The sequence below is a fragment of the Trachypithecus francoisi genome, unplaced genomic scaffold (genome assembly GCF_009764315.1).
Source record: "Trachypithecus francoisi isolate TF-2019V2 unplaced genomic scaffold, Tfra_2.0 Contig00517, whole genome shotgun sequence".
Classification (NCBI taxonomy): Eukaryota; Metazoa; Chordata; class Mammalia; order Primates; family Cercopithecidae; genus Trachypithecus; species Trachypithecus francoisi.
Window position 1 is genome coordinate 23,473 of NW_022680693.1, and position 27,745 is coordinate 51,217.

General features: G+C 36.8%; 1 protein-coding gene and 1 long non-coding RNA gene across 2 annotated transcripts; both read right to left on the minus strand.

Annotated features, from left to right (window-relative positions):
• Positions 1 to 1,845: 1,845 nt before the first annotated feature.
• LOC117084975 lies at positions 1,846 to 5,091 on the minus strand. Its single transcript, XR_004437738.1, has 4 exons — positions 4,948 to 5,091; positions 3,152 to 3,222; positions 2,733 to 2,810; positions 1,846 to 1,890 (listed from the first exon to the last, which is right to left on the minus strand). It is a non-coding gene; the product is annotated as an uncharacterized LOC117084975 (long non-coding RNA).
• Positions 5,092 to 6,375: 1,284 nt separating this feature from the next.
• LOC117084966 (ankyrin repeat domain-containing protein 62-like) lies at positions 6,376 to 27,487 on the minus strand. The gene is made up of 6 exons (XM_033213345.1): positions 27,283 to 27,487; positions 18,336 to 18,369; positions 17,922 to 18,063; positions 10,333 to 10,546; positions 8,539 to 8,722; positions 6,376 to 7,387 (listed from the first exon to the last, which is right to left on the minus strand). The coding sequence occupies exons 1-6, from the start codon at positions 27,468 to 27,470 to the stop codon at positions 6,419 to 6,421; spliced, it is 1,731 nt and encodes a 576-aa protein (XP_033069236.1). The 5' UTR covers positions 27,471 to 27,487; the 3' UTR covers positions 6,376 to 6,418.
• Between the last annotated feature and the right edge of the window lie 258 nt (positions 27,488 to 27,745).

A 27,745-nucleotide genomic window follows, 5' to 3' on the forward strand; every position in this document is an offset into this window, starting at 1 on the left:
ATCAAAAAATCAACTCCAAATAAAGACTTAAATACAACACTTGAACTGGAAAACTACTGGAAGAAAACATAGGGCTAAAGCTCCATGACATTGGTCTAAGCAATATTGTTTTTAATATGACACTGACAGCACAGTCAACAAAAGCAAAAATAAGACAAATTTCTTGTGGCTCATGTTTTCAATTTCTGGTCATTACTTAATCTGGTCATTACTTTCTGGCACTTCATGGCACTTTCTGGCACCAAGGGAAAACAGATGAGAAAGGCAGGGACTATAGTTACGTCAACAGTGACAAACACTGGAGTTTCAGTCAAATATGTGCCATCTTTGTAATAGATTTTGACATGTAAATTCTAAATTATCTTCTTCTTTATAAGTAAATGTGAAGCTTAATGACATGGCATCTGTTAGTATCTTCGGCCATTTATTGAAGGTATGTGAGCTAAATCCTTTCAAGGCATGTGAGCCAGTGCTCCTGAGGAAAGCAGTGACATACATGCTTTCTCCTGATGTCTCCAACTACGTAAAACTTCATTAAAGCTACTCCTGAGCAACATAAAGGAAGTTCCCTCAGTAAGATAAATCCCAGTCTTTTGCCCCAGGAGAGAGAATGTGGATTATAGAAGAATAGTGGGTGTGAGTAAAGCGGGAAATTATTTGGATAATGAGAGTATATTTTTTTCTTTGAGGCAAGGAAGCAAATCATGAAAACAAGATTGGAATATAGAAATATGATACTAATATATATGGTAAATTCTTGAGAAACGAGCCTGATAAAACAAAAATTTAAAACACAGAAACAATAAAGAATACAAGATTTAGAACAAAGTTTATGAAGAAAGTATAAAAAAATACATTCATGTTCAGAATATATAAAGAACTCTGACAAATCAATAACAAAAAGGCATCAATTAAAACATGGTCAAAGGATAATGACCAGGTTTTTCATCCAAGAACATAGACAATGTCCAGTAACCACGTGACGATGCTCAACATCAAAGGGAAAGGCAAATCAAAACCACAGTGAGGTACCACTTCACACCACTAGAATGCCTATAATAAAAAAGATGAAAAATAAATACTGGAAAAGATGTAGAGAAACTGGAACCCTTATACACTGCTGGTGGAAATGTAAAGTTGCGCATTTCTGTGTCATCTACATGCCATGCGAGTCTTAAAACCAATTGTCAATTTCTACAAAATAGAAAATGCGCAATAACTCTGAAAAAACCAAAAGAATACATTTAGAGGAAAAATATAACCCAGTTTGAAGAATTATTACAAAGCTACAAAAATTGTAACAGTGTGATTTTGGCATAAAGATAAAGAGATCAATAGAACAGAACAGAATCCAGAAACCAGGTATACATAAAACGCGCACACACACGCACGCACACACACACACTCTCACTTTCTCTCTCTCTCTCATAATATGACTGGTCAAGTGACTGCTTATGAACTGTAATTGCTTGATACATGAGTCTAGCATCTCTTGGCCTTAAATCGCTACCATAACCTTGAGAAGTTGATGATACCTTTGTTTTCTGAGAACAGCTGCAGTGTGCAAGCTGACAGTTCCATAGAGATGGAACAAGTGTAGAGCCAGGGAAAAAAAGGGATACACACAGACTTCTTAAGATTTTTTTTAAAAGCTATGGAAGATGATAAACTAATGAGGCATAAGTATACTTTTCATTATGAATGTTTGTGTTGTCACATCTTTCAGTAATGTGTATAAGAAAAAGTATTTAATGTGGTACTTGTTAACCAAGCAACCCATTCACTATTTACATTTATTTCAGAAATCCATGATTTAAATTTAATTCATAATTTTTGGCAACATATCTTCATCTACTTCTGCAGTTATGTTCTCTTGCACACCTACTACATCTGAAAAAGTCAAATATTATTAATAATGTTTAAGTTAAACAAGAGACATTATCATGTAGCCCTTTCGTAAGTCAAGGAGCATCTCTACTCTGGGTTGATCATTCCTAACTTGAAAATCTGAAATCCAAAATGCTCTACAATCTGAAACTTTTTGAGCACATGCATGATACCACAACTGGAAGGGTCCACACCTGACCTCATGTGACAGGCTGTGATGGAAACACAGTTAAAACTTTGTTACATGCAAAACATTTTTGTAAAACATTGTACAAGCCAGCTGTGATGGCTCACAGCACTTTGGGAGGCTGAGGTGAGTGATGGATCACCTGAGGTCAGGAGTTCGAGACGAGCCTGGCCAACATGGTGAAACTGTCTCCACTAAAAATACAGAAATTAGCCTGGTGTGGCTGCACGCACCTGTAGTCCCAGTTACTTAGGAGGCTGGGGCAGGAGGATTGCCTGAACCCGGGAGGCAGAGGTTGCAGTGAGTTGAGATCATACCATTTCACTCCAGTCTGGGCGACAGATCAAGACTCTGTGCCCCACTGCACCCCCATGCCGGGCAAAAAAAAAAAGAAAAGAAAAAGAAAAACATTGTGTAGAATTATCTTCAGGCTATGTGCATAAGGTGTATATGAAACATAAATGTATTTCGCATTTACACTTGGGTACCATCCCTAAAGTATTTCATTAGGTGTATACAAATATTCCAAAATCTGAAAACCACTTTTTGGTCCTCCCAAACATTTTGGACAAGGGATATTCAATCTGTCCTATGAGAAAAATAAAATTCCTTTTCAGTGTGACAGAAAATAAGATTGACTTATCAAACTTGAACTTACCAAAATGTTCTGAAGCTGCTCAATTTTGTTCACTCGCTTTTTCATTCTAATTTTTACATGACATTTTCTATTTTAAGCCTAAAATACATATTTTAAAATAATTATTGTCAGACATAATTTTTTAAAAATCATATAAATTGTGAACAAACATCTGAAGGAATAATTACATAAATTCTGAGATATTTGAAAAGTAGAAAATTGAGCAACTGTTGTTATTTTTCTACCTTTGATTTGTAGATGATGTGTGTAAAATTAAAATAATGTAGAAAATTTATGCATTTCAAAATAGCTTAAAGCTGAAATTTTTCCTTGGCTTCACATAGACATACTTATTATCTTAACTGCTATAATTCTCATACTACACTAGTCATTTGCTTTATAAATACTCAAGATATTTTGTATACTGCTTTAAATTGTACTTTTGCACGTGGTCTGGCATCTCCTCAGCACATCTTAGAGTCTCTGTGCGTTGATCCTGCATTTCTTGCAACTAAAACAAAGAATTAAAAACAACCTTTAGGTGTGGAATAACCCAAATGCCCATCAATAGGTGAATGAATGAACAAAATACGGTTATACATAAAATACTGTTTTAGACTATCACAATCTATTTTATTAAAAAATGATAATCTAGGACAAATCGACCTATTACCTGTTTTAACTAAATTTTACTGGAAGGCAGCCACACCCCTTCAGTCTGCATATTGTTTATGGCTACTTTTGTGCTGTAACTGTAGTGTTGAGCTGTTGCAACAGGGATCTTATGGCTCACAAAGTCTCAAATAATACTACCTGGCCCTTTACAGAAAAGTTTACTGACCTATGCTCTACGATTAAAACACAGTATTTTTCTTTTTTAATTTATATTTTATCAAATACTCACATTTAATAAATGGGTAAAATGGGGAAATATAGGAAATTACTTTATAGTAAGCATTTATATTTTTCAATTCCAAACACCACTGTATCAACTATAATTTCATTTCTTTTTTGTCTGTATCCATTTAATTTTGTTATAGCAAGAAAACTTGAACTTTTTTTTTTTGAAACAGAGTCTTGCTCAGGCACCATCTTGGCTCACCACAACCTCCACCCACCGGGTTCAAGCGATTCTCCTGCCTCAGCCTCCCGAGTAGCTGGGACTACAGGCACGTGCCACCACCATGCCCGGCTAATTTTTGCATTTTTTTTTTAGTAGAGACGGGGTTTCACCATGTTGGCCAGGATGGTCTCAAACTCCTGACCTCAGGTGATGCACCCGCCTCAGCCTCCCAAAGTGCTTGGATTACAGGCGTGAGCCATGGCATCTGGCCCATTTTTAACATTTAAAACTAAGCATCATCTTTCCTTTCCAGGGAAACCACAATAAAATTTTAAAATAAACAGAAAAATAATTAAAATAGACAAGATAAATTTCAGGTAAGATCCTACAGGTTCTGCTGATTCTCCTATTGAGTGGCAGGGCTCACGTCATCATTAGAAGAAATTGATTTAAAAGTGTATCTTAAACTGCAGAGATGTCCATTGAGCATGCCAAAGGAGAAGTCATGTTGTCAAAATGCCCACCTGACCCACCCAAACATCTCAAACCTACCTTTGCCGACCTCCTATAACCCCATTTGTAAATTTTTGGTTTTTATTTTTTTAAACAAGAGAAAGTAGACACATACATGTTGGCAAATGCTAACTGTCCATAGTTCTATGACTATGACTACAGCCCAATAAAAAGTCAGAGTAAGGATTTTCATCAAAATCCTAATTTATTCTGTAGAATGGCCTTTCTGTACAAGTTAACCAGAAACCCATGAAGTACGTAAGCACAAGTCTTTATTCACACAGAAAAGTAGAGATTAAAACAAGAAAATTTTCTGAAACATTCCATTAGACATTATCCTCTGAATTAATCTGGCTTGTCTCCACGTGGCAATGAAAAAAATCACTAAAAATATACTGTAAAAAGAAAAAATAATTCTCTAATCTTCTGTGAGAAATGATGTGTAATTCTCAACTTTCATAAGGGGAAATACTAAGAAAAATATTGTAATTATAAAACACGCAGAGATTGAGAAATGGGTGTATTATAATCAAATTTTAACAAAATTAATTATAATGAAAATACAAAAGAAAGCTCTCCACTGAAACTGGTGTCCTGAAACACTTGATATTATTTAACCAGCTACAGAGTAACTGTTGACATGCTAAGTTTCATACATACTTGACTTCTCAGCTGGCCTAATTTCTTTTTTGAATCTCGTGTCTCATCTTCTAAATTAACGTGACGTTGTGATGAAATCTCTAGCATAGCTTCTGACAGTGACTGTTTGTTCAGGGCATCCCCCACTTCTCGCTGAAACTGTCTCATGACTACCTGGTAAGATGTTATTTTTGTTACTGATTTTACATATCACCTTATGATTAAATTTTGTTAACAGTATGTAACTCTAATGTATACATTTGGAGAACTATCACCACACACATTGATTCTTCTTCTTCATGTGTACACATTCCTATTTATTTCTGAATCCAGGTAAGGATAAAGAAGGTGTTATCTTTGTGCCAAACTGGTGCTGTGTTACTCATACAACAGATTCAGTGCACTGATGAATGTGCAATGCTTAAAAACCTCTGAGGTCTCAAAAGGAAACAGGCATGTGGGTGGGACTGGTGGTAGTGAATTTTACACTGTGCAGTGCTTTCCCTCTTTTTAATAAGACGCTCAAACCAACCTCAGAGTTCCTCACATATTCAGTCACCAGCTCAAATCATTCGAATCGATTTCCATCTCAGAAGAAAAGTAACATGCCAATGGCCTTAGAGGCGCTAGGTAACCTGGCTTCCACTTCCCTTACTGACCTCAGCTGCGGTGTCTCTCTTCCCTGCTCCCCACCATTCCTACCACCCCTCATTAGTCTAAAAATGAGGATCCAATGTGAAACTAATAAATCACAGACAGCTAAGCTGATCTTTGTACTGGACAACATTATATCCAAATGAGAGTCATTGAGCCTTGAAATAAAAATTATGACCATATTATGACTGAAAAATTGAAAGTAAGTTATAAATGCCAGTGGGAAGATTAAATCAAATATGGTTTTTGGCTAACATTTATCACATTTTCCCCATATTATAATGTAAGAAAGATGTCTTTAAAGAACGGAATGGTTGTATCAATACATAATTTGAGACTGAATTATTTTCAGATTTAAGTCAAATTGACAATGAATAAAAATAAAATTATATCAATTACGATACATTAAAAGCTATTGAGGAAGAATAATTATAAAATAGGAAATACACTTTAGTTCATCTGGGAAATGTGGAATTAACTGTGAAAGTAATCCAATTAATTGAATCAATTTCAAAATAACACTTTAGGTATGAATATTTCTTTATATCTGCTTTATCATAATCCTAAAATGTGGCAACATACAGAAATTAAAATTATTTCAACAGTCTAAGACTACATTATAAATGTTAGTCTATATTAATATTTTGTAACTGAAATGCTTAAATTTTGCTAAGTGTCACATTGTCTTTACTCAAAGGAAAGGATCTCCTAGCTCTAACTTTTATTTGCTGGAAACAAGTTACGTTTCTAAGGTGATAGAGCAGAACTGTTTATCATGTATGTACTTTGATATTCAATTTGATTCAGTGTTTAGCCATAACCAAATAGACTTTAAATTTTACTTCAGAAGGTTTGAAAAATACTTATTTTTCTTGATACTTACTTCTCCTTCTTCTTTCTCTTTTTCACATTGGCATTGTCTTTCTTTTAAAAGAGTGCATTCCTTCCTCAACTCCTTATTGTTCTCTTCTAGCTTTCTACACTCAGCTTGAAGTTTTTCTACAGTATCTTCACATTTGGCTCGGATATTAATTATTGTTTCTTCCTGATTGTCAGCTTTCTTGTGAGCATCATTACACTGCTGTTGATACAACAGATTTCGGCTTTGTAGTTGAAATAGTCCATCCTCTACAGATTGCTGCTTTCTCACGTATTTTTCAAAAATAGGTTGGTCATTGTGGTACATGTGCTCAATGTTCTTCAGTCGACACTGTGTTCGGCTTAGGACTCCTTGTATGTGTTCTACAGCCAATGTCTTTTCTTTGAGAGCCTCTCTTTCATAATGGAGCTCAGTTTCCAGGCCACTGGATGTACTCTCAACTTTAGAAAGTTGCTGAGAAAGAGTCTGAATGTGAGAATTAATATTTTCTTGTAAATGACAGCATTCATTTACTGTGCTCTGGAAAGCAAGCTGTCGGTCTCTTTTTGCTGACTGACACTGATTGTGATCACATAGGGCAGCAGCCAGTCTACAAGGGTATGATTCCATTTCTGTTTTCAGTCTTTGTGTGCTTTGTTTTTCCTTCTCTAGCTCCAAATTGAGCATTGTATTCTCATCCATCAGAGCATGAAGCTCTTTACTGTAACCGGTTATTGTTTTTGTTAATGTTTCCTCATTCAGCTTTAGAGTCTTTTCAAGGTCTTCATTGTTTTCCTTTATAATTTCAATATCCTTGAAATATTTCTTTTCAGTTTCCTGGTTCTGATATTTTATTGTGTCTGTTTCCAGCCTGAGTCTGGCAATTTCATCCCGCATCAAGTGATTTTCCTGCCACAGGTCTCTTTCTTTTTCATGAGTATGAGAACTCTAAATAAAACAAAGAAAACTTTCAGCTAGCACCCAATAAAATGATATGTTATGATTTCTTCTGAAACCAAATAAGTAATAATCTGTTACATTTATACAATGAAAGAGTTGCCATCTGGATATCCAACTGGAAAAAAAAGTTGAATCAAAACCTCAAACCTTTTAGAGCATAAATTCTCAAAAATTCAAAAATGTATTTGAAGACAATGAATCTATAAAAGAAAAAAAAAAAGAAACCACTAGAAATGACTTAAGAATCTCAGAATTTTTTTAAAAAAAGGCTTTTACTGAATTTCAACAAACCCCAAAACATAAATGATTAAAAACTATGATTACATTTAGAAACTGGGTTTACACACTAACATCTAACCTTTACTTTCCCTATAGTAAGAGCCTTAGGTCTGCAGATATCTGGACAGATGAAATTTTCCAAATTCCTTAAGTTTCTTTTTTCTGTGAATATTTTATAGATAATTCTACTTTTCTTACATTTTTAGAGTCAGTTTTAACAATGATATGTATTGATAAATGACAGATCTGGGCATTGTACTAAGCACTTTTGTATGCATACATCAATAAATTCATTTAGTTATCACAATTCTGCAAGGAAAGGTCAAAAATAGAAGCAAGTTGCTGGATTTTTCCTAGGTCCTCTGACTCTGCTTCTAGTGCTCCTCCACCAGACCACAGTTACTTCCATGGGGTAGACATGCAAATACAATAGAAACCTTTTCTTTCAAAACACCAAAGAAGATAACATTTATAAAGCTCTTCTTAGGAAATCCTGAGATCATATACTATTATGATAACTTTTATTTCCTTTTCACAATGTTTGAAACCGTAATTAATATGAAATAGGGAAAACTACACTGAACTATGTCACTAGGAACAGATTACTTATCAACAAAATATCATTAAGCATATATTATGGGTTATCATTGTTTTCCAAAGGTCTTTGAGCTGAAATAAATATAACTTTGAAGCCAAGATTTATAATAAATAATTGTAGTTCTAAGTTTCATTTATTTTTAAGATGAAATAAAATTTGTGGCTTGTTTTAGAGCTACATCATATATATAAAGTCAAAGGGATATTCTAAGTAATATTAATAAAATATTAGAAATGTAAAATTTTACTAAACATTAATTTACCTCATTTGAGTTACTTTTTACAGTCTTCAATTCCACTTCCAACAATTCGAGAGTCAGCTGAAGTTGTTTTTTCACTTCGGTTTGTGTCCTATACTGCTCTCCCATTATTTTTAACTCTTCCGTATCTTTTTCATACAACTCTTCAGCCTTTCTTCTTTCTTCTTCTTCTTCTTGTAAGATACAGCTGTAGTTAAATATACTTATCTTAACATCCTTTAAAAACAAAACACTCACACGCTGGTTTACTATCCTAATAAAGTGCCAATGTTCTTGAATATTTTTCTTTCTAGTTTTCATGTTAATATCTCACTTTGATATCTTCCAAAGAACATACATAAATTGAAAGGTAGTAAGGAATGAACATCCTGCTAATTGATTAGCTTCTGTTATTATTAATTCTAGTAAATATTATGGAAAAGGATGTTGAAAATTATTAGGTAAAGCTACAAGTTAAAAATTACCTTTTCTTCACACAGTAATAATTACTCCTCAGTCAGGATGAATCATTTAGAGTTAGCTAATTTTAAAAAAAGATTTTTTTTTAATAAACAAGTTGATACCTTCACTAGAAATAAATTTTCATTCTTCATGAAATATTGCAGGTATCCCTAAACATGATTTACATTGTAAGATAGCACCTTCAGATGTCTTCTCGCAACATATATCTCCAGATGACAATAATCCAAGACTAAGCTAAGGAATCTAAGATGTTACCTACACGTCTTATGTTTCTTTTTCTGGTAACACTTTTGACTTATTCTGTTGATTAGTATGTATTTTACAAGCAATTTAAAAATCCATTCTCAAACAAGACAAGATCTAATATTTAAACAACAAAGAATAATATCTGTCTTCCGCATAGAAGTTTGAATTAATTTAAACTCTGCAGCACAGACAGATGTTGACTAAGCTAATCGGTAATCACTTTCCATTTTACTTTTCATTCACTGCATATTAAGAGTAAAACTGGGCCAGGCATGGTTGCTCACACTGTAATCCCAGAACTTTGGGAGGCCAAAGCCAGCGGATAACTTGTGGTCAGGAGTTTGAGACCAGTCTGGCCAAAATGGCAAAACCTCATCTCTACTTAAAAAAAAAAAAAAAAGTTAGAAAGGCATGGTGATGCATGCCTGTAATCCCAGCTACTTGGGAGGCTGAGGCACAAGAATCGCTTGGACCCGGAAGCAGAGGTTGCAGTGAGCCGAGATTTCACCGCTGCACTCCAACCTGGGTGACAGAGCACGACTCTGTCTCAAAAGGACAAAAAAAAAAAAAAAAAAAGTAAAACTGGTTAATTTTAAAAATAATTACTCTGGGTGGAGAAAAGTATACATTTCATACTCAAATTATAAATTATAAACTTTCTTAAAAACAACTTAGTAATATTTAATCAAAGATCTCTTTTAAAAAGCTCCTATACTCTAACCAGATAGCTCTATTTTGAAAAATTTATCCAAAGAAATAGAAATGTAGAAAACTATGGATATGTAAGATGTTTCTTATAGCATTAATACAAAAAATTAAAACCCCCAATTTCAATTTATTAATGATATTTCCATAGGGTAAAATTCTATATAGTCATTAAAATAATGATTTAAAGGAATATGCAATTAATTATTAGAGAAGTATTCACAATTAAGAACTTGTGATATTTTATCCAAAAATTTCACATTCCACAATTTTAAGTTTTCTTCTCTAGTAAACCCTAGAAGGTAAGTCAGCTATTACAAAAATTATCCTACATATCTTTAGTATAAATAGTTCAAATATTTCTTTAAAACTAGAATGTGATACCTGAAATTACAGAGCTTTTGTTTACATTCAAGATTCTGATGCTCTAACTGTGATTTGGTTTCATCTGTTTCAGATAGTTCCTTTTGTAGCATGCTAATCTTATTTTTCATTTTTCGAAATTTTACTTTAAGTTGCTCACAGTTACATTTTTTATGTTCTGTTGATCTTTCACATGCAGCTATTGCATTCTTGATTTTCAATAGGCTAACAAAATCTGTAACCGGGAGAAAACAAAATAGAGATAAAATACATGAGTAGGTTTTTAAATGTAAAGGATTGTGCATTTCAACATGGCACTCATTCATACACTGAATGGATATGTATCTATTAAGTGCTTGCAATGTGGAAAATATTTTAAAAAGCTCTTCAGATAAAATAGACAACACGTCTGATCTTGTTTAGCTTAAAGTGTAGTAAAGAACACAGAAAAAAAGTGACAATTACAAATTCAGATAGATGCAATAAGAACACATAGTTTTTTAGTCACGTAAGAGAATCTGACCTATAGTTGGCCCAGGGAATATTTCTCTGAGGAAGAGAAGGCTACACTGAGAAACAAAAAAAGAGAAGGAAGCAGCTGAGCAAAGGAGGAAGCAAAGCACTCTGGCTAGTCTGCTGCATGTGCTGGAGTTCTGCTGCAATCTGCTTCCAGCCAAGAGGGAGCAACGGGTGCTGATTTTCCTCCTTACCTGAAACAACCAACACAGACAAAATATATTAAACAACGATTTTCAACACAGTGGACTTCAGGTAATGAAGATGGTCATCACTGAAAGACAGGAAGCAAATGTAGGCCTTTTTGTTGACAGAGCTTCTTTTGTTGCCAGAGCTCCCAGGCCATGACAAAGTGAGAAAATCTGACACATTCCCTGAGCTGGGGCAGTGACGCTAAGAATCTAGTAAAACAAAAGCAGAAAGAAATCACAGGACAGAACACTGGAGAGGATAAAGCAGCAGAGGAGACAAGCCCTGGAGATCTGCAGAGGGCCCCTCTGAAGTATTTAGTGGAATAATGAAAAAAATGGATGTGTGCTAGGAAACTTCCTAAGACCAGGGGTGGCAAGCGGGGGGGGACACAATAGAAAAAGATGAGGAGAAACCATGCCTGGTGTTCACAAAGTGCCCAGAAGAGGGTCCATTACCCAAGAGCCAGGCCCAAAAAACTCATACTTCACAGGATGATAAATAATCCAAAAACTCTTGCCTCAGGAGTGGCAAATTACCCAGAATCTAGAAGCAAGAACAAAAAAGAATTCTGTTTAGAAGTAAATCACTGTACCCCAACTAAAGCTCGAGACAGTAAGTGGAGGCATGAAAGGTATTTTTAAAAAAATCAAACCACACCTGTAGAAATGCAAATTACAATGTCAGAGGTAAAAACTACAATCGAAAATAAACACAGATCACAATCATAAATTTGTCATGATGAACCATGAGAAACCCTCAAGCAACTAATACATAAATCTTCAAATAGAAAACAACAAAGACAGAAAAGAAATTTGAAAAATAATTGGCCAAAACCATTCTAAACCTGGCAAACTCCATATTCCCACAGATCCAGGAAGGAACTGTCTGGGACAAAATAAATAAATAAAACGGTGACTCAAGCCTGTAATCCCAGCACTTTGCGAGGCCGAGACGGGCGGATCACGAGGTCAGGAGATCGAGACCATCCTGGCTAACAGAGTGAAACCCCGTCTCTACTAAAAAAAAAAATACAAAAAAACTAGCCGGGCGCGGTGGCGGGCGCCTGCAGTCCCAGCTACTCGGGAGGCTGAGGCAGGAGAATGGCGTAAACCCGGGAGGCGGAGCTTGCAGTGAGCTGAGATCCGGCCACTGCACTCCAGCCTGGGCGACAGAGCGAGACTCCGTCTCAACAACAATAACAACAAAAATAAATAAATAAATAAGAGTGTACCATTGTCATTTTCTTATACCATCTATGATGTGGTATAACATTACTTGAAGGTAGACTGTGATAGGTTAAAATTATATACTATAAATCCTAAATAAACCACTGAGATAGCAAACAAAGAGTTATATATAATAAACCAAAAAAGAAATACAAAATTCAATCATAGAAAGTAGCTGATTAATCTAAAGGAAAGCAGAAAAAGAAGGGGAACAAATAGCAGCGAGACTAACAGCAATCAAACAGCACAATGACAGACAAACTTAACTATATTGAGTATCACATTATAAATGAAACTGGTCTACAAGCCTCAATTAAAATGCAGACTGCCAGACTCGATAAGAAAGCAATACCCAACTCCATGCTGTCTATAAGAAATGTATGTTAAATGTAAAGAGACAAAGCGGCCGCAAGAATAGAAAAAGATACATGCTCACACTTGACAGAAGACTACTGAGAAGAAATGGTTCAATTAACATCAAAGTAGCTTTCACAGCAAAACCATTTCCAGCAATAAATAAGGTCATGTCATAATGATGAAAGTTTCAGTTAATCAAGAAGATATAATAATCCTAAATGTTTATGCCCCTAATAACATAAGAAATTCAAAATACATGAGGCCAAAGTAGATAGAACTATAAAAGGAAACAGACAATTTCTGAGTAATCTGAGATTCCAATACCCTTTACTCAGGAAGTGATAGAACAAGGAGGCAGAAAATTGGCAAGAATAGAGCAGACTTAAAAAACAGCATGCCTTTCAAGTACCTATGGAACACTTACCAAAATAGACAATATTTTAGGCCATACAATAAGTCTCATTAAAAAGATTAAGTACAAAGAATGTAAGTCATACAAAGTACATATCCTGACCACAAATCAATGATATTAGAAACCAATAACAAAAATAATGCTAAGAAATACTCAAATACATGAAAACTAAGAAACACACGTCTAAAAAACCCTGGTTCAAAGAGACGATGAAAAAAGAAAATCTTCTGAACTGAGTAAAAATGAAAAAATAACATATCGGGGTTTGTAGAATGCAGCAACAACTGCACTTAAATACACATTTTTAGCACTAAATGTCAATATTATAAGAGTCTCAAATCAATAAACCTGACTTCTCCCTTAAGAAAATGGAAATAGAGGCCGGGCGCGGTGGCTCAAGCCTGTAATCCCAGCACTTTGGGAGGCCGAGACGGGCGGATCACGAGGTCAGGAGATTGAGACCATCCTGGCTAACACGGTGAAACCCTGTCTCTACTAAATATACAAAAAATTAGCCGGGCGAGGTGGCGGGTGCCTGTGGTCCCAGCTACTCGGGAGGCTGAGGCAGGAGAATGGCGTGAACCCGGGAGGCAGAGCTTGCAGTGAGCTGAGATCCGGCCACTGCACTCCAGCCTGGGTGACAGAGCGAGACTCCGTCTCAAAAAAAAAAAAAAAAAAAGAGAATAAATAATAAATAAATAAAAATAAAATAAAATGAGAGAATTAAACCAAAGCAAGCAGAGGGATTAAAAACAAAACCATCTGCTGTGGTCTGAACGTTTGTGTTCCCAAAAGTTTATCTGCTGAAATCTAATCACAAGGGCGATTTTTTGAGGTAGTCAAATCATGAGAGCCAAGCCCTCATGAATGGGATTAGTGTTCTTACACAACACACCCCAGAGAGCTCCTCCACCCCTTCTGTCATGTGAGGATACAGAGAAAAAGAACACGTCTATGATCCAGGAAGTTTCCTTACCACACAGCAAATTTGACAGCACTTTGACCTTGGACTCTGCACACTCCAGAACTGTTAAGAAATCATTTTCTACTGTTTATAAGCAACCCAGTCTATGGTACTCCGTTATACTATTGGTTTCAGGAGAAAAAGGAAGATCAGCAACACCAAACACTTTGGGAGATTGATAAATGTGAGAAATGTCTATTTACCCTGGCTGATCAGGAAGAAGAGAAGTTACAAATTACTAATTTCAGAAATGAGTAATGTCACATGATTACAGACTGTACGGATACAAAAAAAGAAAACAAGGTGACATAATTTTTATGTGTAAACATGACAAAATAGATAACATTAACAAATTACTTAAAAGGGAAAATTACTAAATCTCAACCAAGAAGCAATAAATAACCCGAATTGCCCTAAATATAAAAAAATAAACTTCATAGCTGAGGACCATCCTACCAAAAGAAATTCAAACTGAGTTAGCTATGGCAGTGAACTCCACTAAACATTTTCATAAGAAATAATACAATTCAATACTAACGCTCCAAAAAAAAAAAACAAAAAGAGTACACCCCAACTTACTCTTCAATGTTAGCATTATCCTGAGCCAAAACCAGACAATGATATTACCAATTAAAAAAAAACTCCCTCTCATGAGCATGAATGTAAAAACTGAATCAATTTGTGAAACAACCAAGACATCCTCCAGTAGGTGAAAGAATAAACTGTGGTTAAACAGCCAAACAATGGAATATTACTCCATGCTAAAAAGATATGACAAATCAAACCATGAAAATACATGAAGGAACCATACATGCATATTACCAAGTCAAACAAGTCAACCTAAAAACGCTACTTTTTTTGTTTTGTTTTGAGACAGAGTCTTGCTCTGTCTCCCAGGCTGGAGTGCAATGACATAAGCTTGGCTCACTGCAACCTCTGCCTCCCAGCTTCAAGCGATTCTCCTGCTTCAGCCTCCTGAGTAGCTGGGATTACAGGCACCTGCCACCACACCCGGCTAATTTTATATTTTTAGTAGAGACAGGTTTCGCCATGTTGGCCAGGCTGGTCTTGAACTCCTGACCTCAGGTGATCCACCCATCTTGGCATCGCAAAAGTGCTGGGATTACAGGCGTGAGCCACCGTGCCCGCCTTAAAATGTTACTTTCTGTATGATTCCAACTATATGACTTTCTGGAAAATGTAAAACTATGGGTACAGTAAAAAGATCAGTGGCTGCCAGAGGATGAGGGACACCAGGAAAGGATACACAGGCAGAGTACTGAGGATTTTTAGGGAAGTGAAAATGTATATGACCCGCATACATGTCAGTGTACCTTAAGATCAAACCCATATGATGTATAGCACCAGTGTACAATGCACACTACGGGCTGCAGGTGATTCTGATGTGCCAATGTAGGCTCATCCATTATAGCAACTGTACCACTATGGAAGGGTTACTGATAAGGAGGGAGGCTACATATGTGTGCAGGTAGAGGTATTTGAAAAGTCTCTGTACCTTCCTCTCAATTTCGCTGTGAACATAAAACTGGTCTAATAAATAAACTCTTTATAATAAACCAATAAACACTTTATCATAACTTCTTTAGAAAATTGAATCCAACAGTATAATAAAAGGACAATACATCATAAACAAATGGTTTTTTTCCCAGGACTGCAGGGTCACCTTAACATTCAAACATCGTTGTTATCTGCCAGAGTAACAACGGAAAACAGTAGATCCATAGAATCATCTCAATAGATAGAGGCATTTGATACAATTCAACACTCATTCCTGATTTTGTAAAAATGAAAAAGTCTCAGCAAAGTAAGAATCCAGGGACCTTCCTCAGCAAGATAAAGAGCATCTATGATGAACCTTCAGCTAACATGTATCATGGTGAAAAACTGAGTATGTTCCCCAGAAGATGAACAACAACACAGGAATGTCTGCTTTCACTGCTTTTATGCAGCATTGTTCTGAAGACTCTAGCTAGCGTAGTCAGGCAAGAAAAAGAAATAAAAGTCATCCCAGTTGAAAAAATAAATAAAACTATCTTTATACACAACCATGACCACACAATAGATTTGAGTAAACTCTAACCTGTGGGCCCGCTTCTTGTCTTTGTCAATGAGCACAGCTGTGTTCATTAACATACAGGTTGTCTATGGCTGCTCTCATACTACAATGGCAGAGTTTATCAGCTGCAAAAGAGACCCTTCTGCCACAAGTCTAACATATTCACTATCATTAGTAAGAGGGTAGTTTGAGAAAGAAAGGTTTAACAACCTTTTGTCTGTGAAGAAAATCTGATCAAATCTACCAAGAATTAATAAGTGAGTATTATTAGTACCAGGACTAATAAGTGAGTTCAGTAAGATTGAAGTATACAAAACCAACATACAAAAATCAACTGTATTTCTATACACTCATGATACACAATCAGATTAAATTTTTAAGCATATCATTTACAACTACATCAAAAACTGAAACAGATAAATGTGATAAACTATAGAAAGACTTACACACTAAAAACTACACAATATTACTGAGAAAATTAAATATGACTTATATAAATGCAGACATCCATTTTTTTAAAGAGTAGGAAGATTCATTATTGTTAAGATGTCCACTCTCCATAAATTAATCTATAAATACAACACAATTCTTACCTAATGTCCAACAAGCCAGCACTTGTTGGACATTTTTAAATGACAAGGTGATTCTAAATTTTTTTTTAAATTGACAAGCTGATTCTAAAGTTCATGTGGAAATGTAAAACTAGCATAGACAAAACACAACGAAGAAGAGGAAAATCAACTTCAACAATTATTATACATCAACAGTAACCAAAACAGTTGGCCACTAGTATAGGATGAATATCCCTTATTAAAAATGCTTGGGACTAAAAGTGTTTCAGGTTTTGGATTTTGGAATATTTGCATATACATGATGCAATATCTTGGCGATAGGACCTATGTCTAAACACAAAATACTTATTCACAAAGACAGATGGTAATTAAAAAAATACTTTCAATAATTTTGTGCATGAAACAAAGTTTGTGTATATGAGGTGAACATGTTTAGTCATTAGGATCATGCATATTAACCACACCCATAAGAATGGCTACAAATAAATACTGCAATACTTAGTGTGACAACACAGTAACCACAACTGTCCTGTTGTGCTGATGAGATGGAAATGGTACACTTGTTTTTTTTTTTAAAACAATCTGGCAGCTTTTTCTAAAAAGGGAACATAAAGCTGCATAGGACACTTTTGTGGGTTATGGATAACTACCTTGATTATGGTGACAGTTTCACATGTGTATGTATCTGTCAAACCTTATCCAACTGCACATTTTACATATGTGCACTTTAACATGTATCAGTTATACCTCCCTGAAGCTACTGATTGTAGGAGCAAACACCTGGGCACTGGCTGTGACACAGAAACAAGGTGTGAAATGAAGTAGTATAAAGCTAGAGCATTGTCATCTTTACCTTATAGCAATGATAAGTGGCAGCTGGGTGTTAAGCAAACAGGTAACATGATCAGATGTGAATTTTAAAAATGTATATAATTAAGATTGCAGAATAGACCATGGTTTTGAAGGTGGGGTAGTAGGGAAAAGAGTTAAATAAGGTTATCACAGTATTCCAGGTATGAGATGATGAGACCTGACCCTGTGTAAAGGCATAGAAGAGAAGCAGAGTAAACAAATAGATTTGAGAGTGTCATTCACACTGAGAAAGGTACAGTGGAATGATCACAGCTCTTTGGCTAACAGTATACAAGATACAGTAGTTCTCATTCTATGTTCACAAGAAGCATACTTCCAAGATGAGCATCCCTATAACACATCTATGTTACAGTGCTAAGCAATATCTGCATACATTACTATAGGATAGGGAAAGAGCCTTATATGTATGCGTTGGTCCTACCTTTACACTCCATTCCATGCTGTTCAATGTGTAACATAAAATTCTTATCATCAGAGTAAGGCAAGTCATCATCCTCTGAGGTTTTTGTAGATGACCCAGTTACATGATTAAGGTCATCCCTGAAATATATTTGGCTTTTAACCTATAAAATAAATAACACTGTTTCAAAATGCCCTCAACATATTTATAGCATATACTAAATATACACCAGTGGGAATTATCCATCTTTTTATATGAGCAAAAACACAGGTACTTCTTAAAATAACTGACTTTGGTTAAAAGGGTGCTTTTATGAATGGTTAATGCTGCTTTATCAAAGTCAATGTCTTTACAAGAAAAGATTTTCTGTTTTTTTACTATGATGTTTTATAAGTGATTTTCAACAACATCCTTGACAATTTACTTTTACAATACCTTGCTCTTTTCATTAGAGGTTTTCCTTGCAAGCCTAAAAAAAAAAACCAAAAATTCCAATCAGGCAATTAGTAAATACGTAAAATACAAAGAATATCTAAAACTTTTTTATATAAAACCGCTGTATTTGTAATTTCTCTCTCTTATTCATAATGTTTACAGGTAATGTTTTTACAGGTGATGCAAAATACATTTTTTTACAAGGGGAAAAACTAGGCCGGGCGCGGTGGCTCAAGCCTGTAATCCCAGCACTTTGGGAGGCCGAGACGGGCGGATCACGAGGTCAGGCGATCGAGACCATCCTGGCTAACACGGTGAAACCCCGTCTCTACTAAAAAAATACAAAAAACTAGCCTGGCGAGGTGGCGGGCGCCTGTAGTCCCAGCTACTCGGGAGGCTGAGGCAGGAGAATGGCGTGAACCCGGGAGGCGGAGCTTGCAGTGAGCTGAGATCCGGCCACTGCACTCCAGCCCTGGCGACAGAGCGAGACTCCGTCTCAAAAAAAAAAAAAAAAAACTAGCCGGGCGAGGTGGCGGGCGCCTGTAGTCCCAGCTACTCCAGAGGCTGAGGCAGGAGAATGGCGTAAACCCGGGAGGCGGAGCTTGCAGTGAGCTGAGATCCGGCCACTGCACTCCAGCCCGGGCTAGAGCGAGACTCCGTCTCAAAAAAAAAAGGGGGGAAAAACTATAAATGGAAAGGGTGGTGCTACAGGACAAATGAAATATACTAATGTCAAAATATTAAATTTAAATCAAGCTTTCTGATCATCAAAGACAGAAAAAAAACCACGTTATTTGCAGTATTTGATAGAAAAATATGTATCCTGGGGTTTTCTCTCATCGCCCTTTTCAATACAAACAAAGTTTTACTGGTACTAAGACCTATTTGATAAAAATTACTTACGTAACAGAATCCCTTTTTTAATGATAACATTAGCTAGTCGTTTCGGGACACGCTGTGCGAGTACTGTGTACTATTCTAAACACTGTGCGTATATTTCCGTCACTTAAATCCTCCCAGCAACTCTGTCAAGTAGGTAACATGCTAGATACTTGATAAAGAAAGAAACTAGGCACAGAAAGGCCACATAACTTGCCCAAACACATAAAACTGTTCAATAGCAGACTAAGCATTCAAACCCAAGAACTCTGGCTCCAAAATATGTGTTTCACAATACATTATGAAAGTAATATTTATTTTCAAGTAATATGATAGCAGATGAATTCATATTATTTTTCCATTTCTGAATATAAGTAACAATTTCTGAATCTTGCAATATTTTTAAAGTAAGATTTTAACCTTGGCTTTTCTTTTAAGTTCAGTGGTACAACTGCAGGCTTGTTATGTATGTAAACTTGTGTCACGGGGTTTGTTGCAGATTATTTCATCACACACGTATTAAGCCTAGTACTCATTAGTTATTCTTCCTGATCCTTTACCTCCACTCATCCTCCGCTCTCCACCTTCCAAAAGGTGCCAGTGTGTGTTGCTCCTCTCAATGTGTCTGTGTGTTCTTACCATTTGGCTCCCATTTTTGAGAAAACATGTGGTATTTGGTTTTCTTTTACTGTGTTAAATTGCTAAGGATAATGGCCTCCAGCTCCATCCATGTTCCCGCAAATGACATGATCTCATTTTTTTATGGCTACCTATATTTCCTGGTGTATATGTACCACATTTTCTATATACAGTCTATCAGTAATAGGCATTTACTTTGATTCCAGGTCTTTGCTATTGTGAATAGTACTGCAATGAATATATGCATGCATGTGTCTTTATAACAGAATAATTTATATCCTTTGGGTATATACCCAGTAATGAGACTGCTAGGTTGCATGGTACTTCTGTCTTTGAGGAAATGCCACACTGTTTTCCACAATGGCTGAACTAATAATGTACACTCCCACCAACAATGTATACGCATTCCTTTTTCTGTGCAACTTTACCAGCATCTGTTATTTTTGTACCTTTTTTTTTTTGAGACAGAGTCTCAGTCTGTCGCCCAGGCTGGAATGCAGTGGCGTGATCTCAGCTCACTGCAACCTCTGCCTCCCAGGTGCAAGCAATTCTCCTGCCTTAGCCTCCTGAGTAGCAGGGATTATAGGCGAGTGCCACCATACCAGGTTAATTTTTGTATTTTTAGTAGAGACGATGTTTCACCAATATTGGTCAGGCTGGTCGCAAACTCCTGACCTCCTGATTCATCTGCCTCGGCCTCCCAAAGTGGTGGGATTATAGGCATGAGCCACCATGCCTGGCCTGGACTTTTTAATAATAGCTATTCTTACTGGTGTTAGATGGCATGTTATTGTGGTTTTGATTTGCATTTCTCTAACGATCAGTGAAGTTGAGCTTTTTTCCCATGTTTGTTGATCTAGTGTATGTCTTCTTTTGAAAAGTATCTGTTCTTGGCCTGGAGCAGTGGCTGACATCTGTAATCACAGCACTTTGAGAGGCCAAGGTGGGCAGATTACTTGAGGTCAGAAGTTTGAGACCAGCTTGGTCAACATGGCAAAAACCCATCTCTGCTAAAAATACAAAAATTAGCAGAGTGTGGTAGGGCATGCCTGTAGTCCCAGTTACTCGGCAGGCTGAGGCATGAGAATCACTTGAACCCGGGATGAGGAAGTTGCAGTGAGCCAAGATCACAGCACCGCACTCCAGCCTGGGAGACAGAGCAAGACTAAAATAAAAAGAAAAAAAGAAAAGTATCTGTTCATGTCCTTTGCCCACTTTTTATGGAGTTTTCTTTTGTATTTACGTTTCTTACAGATGTTAGATATCAGACGTTTGCCAGATGCATAGTCTGCAAAAACGTCTTCCCTTGTGGAGGTTGTCTGTTCAGTCTGATGACAGTTTCTTTTGCTGTGCACAAGCTCCTTAGTTCAATTTGATTCCATTGTCAATTTTTGCTTTTGTTGCAATTGCTTTGGCACCTTCATGATGAAATCTTTGCCGGTGCCTATGTCCAGAATGGTATTGCCTAGATTGTCTTCCTGGGTTTTTATAGTTTTCAATTTTACAGTTAAATCTTTAATCCATCTTGAGGTAATTTTTGTTTATGGCATAAGGAAACGGTGAACTTTCAATCCTCTGCATATGGCTAGCCAGTTATCCCAGCACCATTTATTGAATACGGTCCTGTCCTTGTTGCTTTTTGTCAGGTTTGTTGAAGATCAGAGATTTGCAGCTGTGTGGTCTTATTTCTGGGTTCTCTTTTGTTCCACTGGTCCGTGTGTCTGTTTTGAACCAGTGCCATGTTGTTTGGTTTCTGTAACTCTGTAGTATAGTTTGAAGTCAGGTAGTGTGATTCCTCCAGCTTTGTTCTTTTTGCTGAGGACTGCCTTGGCTATTCACACCTTTTTCTGGTTCCCTATGAATTTTAAAATAGTTTCCTGTATTTCTGTAAAGAATGTCAGTGGTGGTTTAATAGGAACAGCATTGAGTCTATCAAATGCTTTGGGCAGTATGATTTTTTTTTTCTTTTTTTTTTGAGATGGAGTCTTGCTGTTGTCGGCCTAGGCTGAAGTGCAATGGCATGATCTCTGCTCACTGCAATCTCCGCCTCCTGGGTTCCAGCAATTCTCCTGCCTCAGCCTCCCGAGTAACTGAGATTACAGGTGACTGCCACCATGCCTGGCTAATTTTTGTATTTTTAGTAGAGACAGGGTTTCACCATGTTGGCCAGGCTGGTCTCAAACTCTATCTTTGAACAGTATTTTGTAGTTCTCCTTGTAGAGATCTTTCCCCTCTCTACGTAGCTGTATTCCTAGGTTTTTATGTTGTTTTGGTGGCAACTGTGAGTAAGAGTTTGCTCTTGGTTTGGCTCTTCACTTGACTATTGTTGGTCTATGGGAATGGTAGTAATTTTTGCACATTGATTTTGTATCCTGAAACTCTCCTCAAGCTGTATCAGCTTAAGAAGATTTTGGGCTCACACTATGTGGTTTTCTAGGTACAGGATCATGTCATCTTCAAACTAAGATAGTTTGACTTCCTGTCTTCCTATTTGGATGCCCGTTATTTCTTTCTCTTGATGGATTACCCTGCCCAGAACTTACAATACTATGTTGGAAAGAAGTGGTGAGAGAGGGCATCCTTGTCTAGTGCCACTTTTCAAGGGGACCGCTTGCAGCTTTTGCTCATTCAGTATGACGTTTGCTGTGGGTTTGTCATATATGGCTCTTACTATTTTGAGGTATGTTCCTTCAATAACTAGTTGAGAGTTTTTAACATAAATGTATGTTGAATTTCATCAAAAGACATTTCTGAATCTATTGAGATGTGATTATCTCAATAATAAACAGAGTAATTCTGTTTATTTGATTAATCACTTATTGATTTTTTTTTTTTTTTGAGACTGAGCCTCGCTCTATCACCAAGGCTGGAGTGCAGTAGTGCAATCTTGGCTCACTGCAACCTCTGCCTCCCGGGTTCAAGCGATTCTCCTGCCTCAGTCTCCTGAGTAGCTGAGACTACAGGTGTGTGCCAGCACACCCAGCTAATTGTTTGTATTTTTAGTAGAGACGGGGTTTCAGCGTGTTAGTCAGGATGGTCTCGATCTCCTGACCTCATGGTCCGCCCACCTCAGCCTCCCAGAGTGGTGGGATTACAGGCGTGAGCCACTGTGCCTGGCCTGTTCATCTGCACATGTTGTAACAACCTTGCATCACAGGGAGGAAGCTAAATGCTCACATCTCAAAGAAAGATCTCAAGGTAACAACCTAATGTCACAACTAAAACAACTAGAAAGGCAGGAGGAAAATCTAGGTGAGGGAGTGACATTTTGAAAGCCAAGTGAACAAAGTGATATGGAGGAGAAAGTTCTCCATGGGTTCAAATAATGCTGATAGGTTAAATAAAATGAGATCTAAGAAATTATGTCTAGATGTATCACAGTGAAAAAATGAAAAGCTTGAGAATAACAAGTTTGGAGGAGCGGTGAGAGTGAAAATTATGACAGTGAGTTCAAGAGTGAATGGAAGGGAAAGTTGAGTCCATGAGTACAGATGGTTCAATCTCAAGGATATCATACCTAAGTGGCATTATCATGTATGACCTAATATTCTTCTTGTTCAACTGTATTTCCCAATCCTTTTACAATGATTAGTTACATAGCATGTTTTAACACTTTAAGCATTTTAAAAATTATATACATATGGCATTTTTATAAGCCAGACCATGGTATAAATGAATAAAGCCATAAAATTATAGAACTAGAAATCCCCTTGAGCATTTCTAGATTATATAAAAGTGATTACTATTTTGCTCATGCTTATAAAGACCACAGAAAGACTAATGATTTCAAGGACAGTATTTTTTACTTGAGAAAACTCACCCAACTCTGGGACATTTTAAACTCATCAAATACACAAAGCAATTAGTCATACTAAAATACTCAATTCTGTAACAGGAATAAAAAGTGACAATGCAAAAATATTTTGTAAACTTAATTTTTGTAAATTATACAATATGAAGTCTACTGAAAATATGGTGTGGTTCATACTTTTCAAAGGAAGAATAATGATATGCATTGAGAGTGCCTCTAAACAGGACATACACTGCATTGGCAGCTCCTTGGTTTTAAGCACACAGGTCAGCAAATTTTATAAACAGTGTGTGCCAAATTCAGCCTACTACCTGTTTGTGTTTTTTTTTTTTGTAACATTGAAACCTATTCTTTTATTGAATGACAAGGAAACCTATTCATTTATTGAATGACAGTAATTCACTTATCAAGTGACAGAGTGACACCTATTCATTTATAGTCTATGAAAGATGTTGGACTACAACAACACAGACCCTCTGGTCCATGAAGCCTAAAAGTTACATAAAAAGTTGGCCAACTCCTGGCTTGGTAGATCAAAGGTCCTTTGATATACTTCGATAACTTTTAGCAATATTGTAAATCTTTATATAAATTATGGTTCCCCATGTGCAATCCCTTGGCAATATTCAGATTATTATAAAGGTCCAATATTTGAGCACTTTTGCATTGAGAAAAACAACAATTTTATAACTTACGATTCTGTTGGTAACAAAGTAAAGTGCCAACATAGCATGTAGCTAGCTTCCTTTTCTAACTCAGTCAACACTGTAAGTATTAAGATCATACAATATTGTATTCTGACAAAATTTGCTTAGGAGAATTGGTACTTGCAGAGTGGGGTACTGCTATAAAGATAATCTGAAAATGTGGAAGAGACTGGAACTGGGTAACTCACAGAGGTTAGAACAGTTTCGAGGGCTCAGAAGAGGACAGGAAGATGGGAAAAGCTGGGAATTTCCTAGCAAATTGCTGAATGGTTTTGACCAAAATGCTGATAGTGATATGGACAATGAGGTCCAGACTGACACAGTCTCAGATGAAGATGAGGAAGTCAGTGAGAACTAAAGTAAAGGTCACTCATGCTATACTCTAGCAAAGAGAATGGTGGCATTTTGCCCCTGCCCTAGAGATCTGTAGAACTTTACACTTGAGAGAGATGATTTAAGTATCTGGCAAAAGAGATTTCTAAGCAGAAAAGCATTCCATATGTAAGCTAGCTTATTCTGAAAAGCATTCATGTGGTCACAAAGATGGTTTCGAACTGGAACTTACGTTTAAAGAGGAAGCAAACCATAAATGTTTGGAAACTTTGATGCCTGACTACATGGTAGAAAAGAAAAACCTGTTTTCCGGGCAGAAATTCAAGCCCCCTGCAGAAACTTTCATAAGTAACAAGGAGCTGAGTGTTAATAGCCAAGACAATGGGGAAAATATCTCCAGGGCATGTCAAAAATCTTCCCAGAAGTCCCTCCCATCACAGGTGCAGAGGAAAAAATGGTTTCTTGGGTTGGGACCAGGACCCCGCTGCTCTGTACAGACCTGGGACATGGCACCTTGCATCCCAGCTGCTCCAGCTCCAGCCATGGTAAAAAGGGCCAAGGTACAGCTCAGACTGTTGCTTTAGAGAGTGAAAACCCCATGCCTTGGCAGCTTCCATGTGGTGTTGGGCCTACGGGTGCGCAGAACACAAGAGGTGAGGTTTGGGGACCTTTGCCTAGATTTCAGAGGATGTATGGAAATGCCTGGATGTCCAAGCAAAATCTGCTGCAGGGGCAGAGCCCTCAAGAAGAACCTCTGCTAGGGCAGTGCAGAAGGGAAATGTAGAGTTGGAGCCCCCACAAAGAGCTCCCAATGGGGCACTGCCTAGAAGAGCTGTAAGAAGAGGGTGACCATCTTCCAGACCCCAAAAAGGGAGATCCACTGACAGCTCATTCCGTGCACCTGGAAAAGCTGCAGGCACCCAACATCAGACCATGAAAGCATCCACAAGGGCTGTCCCCTGCAGAGCCCCAGCGGCAGAGCTGCTCAGGGCCATGGGAGCCCACAAGGGCTGTCCCCTGCAGAGCCCCAACGGCAGGGCTGCTCAAGGCCATGGGAGCCCACAAGGTCTGTGCCCTGCAGAGCCCCAGCGGCAGAGCTGTCCAAGGCCATGGGAGCCCACAGTTTGCATCAGTGTGCCCCGGATGTGAGACATGGAGTCAAAGGAGGTCATTCAGGAGCTTGTAGATTTAATGACTGCCAAGTAGAGTTTCAGACTTGCATGGGGCCCATGGCACCTTTGTTTTGGCTAATTTCTCCCATTTGGAATGGGAACATGTACCCAGTGCATGTACCCTCATTGTACCTTAGAACTAACTAACTAGTTTTTGATTTCACAGGCTCACATCCTTGTCTCGGATGAGACATTGAACTTGGACTTTTGGGTTAATGCTTGACTGAGTTAAGACATTGGGGACACTGTTGGGAAGGCAGTATTGGTTCTGAAATGTGACAAAGACATGAGATTTGAAAGGGGCCAGGGGTGGAATAATATGGTTTGGTGCTGTGTCCCCACCAAAATCTCATCTCAAATCGTAATCCCTACCTGTTAGAAGAGAGACCTGGTGGGAGGGCTGTTTCCCCCGTGTTGTTCTTGTGATAGTGAGTTCTCACAAGAGTTGATGGTTTTAAAGTAGGGGACTTCCTTGCTCTCACTCTCTCCCACTGCCTTGTGAAGAAGGTGCTTGCTTCTCCTTTGCCTTCTGCAATGACTGTAAATTTCCTGAGGCTTCCCCAGCCATGAGGAACTGTGAGTCAATTAAACTTCTTTTGTTTATAAATTACCCAGTGTCAGGTAGTGTCTTTATAGCAATATGAAAATAGACTAATACAAGATGTTATCAAACCAAATGCTTTAAAGATACTTTACTGGTGAAATAATCACTACACTATAAATGCAACTTCATTTTTATAACAGGGTTGCGTACTACATTATTTTATGGGTATGACTATTTATTTCCTTATTAATAGACTTTTATGCAATCTCAAACATTTTGATATGACAATGCTATAATGAAAGTTCTTACCATATATATGTATGCATGCAATAATTTCATATAAAGAAATAACTATACACACACATATATGTTGGCCTATTGCATGTTATATATGTGATATATAACATATCATATATGTTATATATATGATATGTTATATATCACATATATAACAAATATATAATTAATGACCTTAACTGCTTGTGTGTATGTGTAAACTCCTATTTTCCTGTAGAATCTAGTTCCAGAAGTAAAGCTGTCAGGTTAATGAAATGACATATTTAAAATTTTGATGCATGCTACTAAACTATCCTTCAATAAAGATTTACCAATTTCATTTAGCAACAGTGTATAAGAGCATATCTTTCTTCACATTTGTCTAGTTATTTTTTAAATAAAACATCAATATATTGGAAAGACCGTATCTCATTGCTTGTTAATTTCCATTTTATGATTACCAGGCAAGGCAGAATATTCCTCATAAAAGTACAAAATTTGTTAATCGTATATATTAACCCAAATTAGAATTCATTTTATAGAACAATTAACAATGATCTGCTGTTAAATATTGCTATAGGATTACCTATCAAACTGGTCATGCTCCTTCCTGGGAAATTGATGATTATCAGGTTTTCTGTTCTTTATTTTGTGAATTAATTCATCAACATCATTATCATGGTCACTGTCATCAGCATGGACGTTTCTTGAAACTTCCATTTTCTTATTTCTGCATTTCTTCATTTTTTCTTCAACCTTCAATGAAAGTTTCATACTGAGAATAGCTGTCATTATTTTATCTATTAGAAAGAACTTTTTTGTGTTCATTTAATTACTTGACTCAGTCTGTCATATTGGTCATGACAAGATAAAGTACCTTGTGCTTCCTTTCATCATTATATATAATTCTACATGTTATAATTTTTATTGAAATTCATATAAAGTCTGATTTATTTCTGTTGGAGTGAATAAAATTTTCAAAACTTTCAAAATGGGCCCATTCCAAATTTGTGCTTTTATTCCCATTGCTGTCTAATATACATTCCCCC

Bases quoted from the DNA above. Each gene is read 5' to 3' on its own strand.
- LOC117084966 (XM_033213345.1), bottom strand. From the start codon at position 27,470: ATGAAACTTTCATTGAAGGTTGAAGAAAAAATGAAGAAATGCAGAAAT. The intron at 18,064-18,335 runs GTATTGTAAAAG...TTTATTTTATAG, and splicing joins CCTCTAATGAAAAGAGCAAG to GTTAAAAGCCAAATATATTT. The intron at 7,388-8,538 runs GTAAATTAATGT...TGTTTTATTTAG, and splicing joins TAAAAAGTAACTCAAATGAG to AGTTCTCATACTCATGAAAA.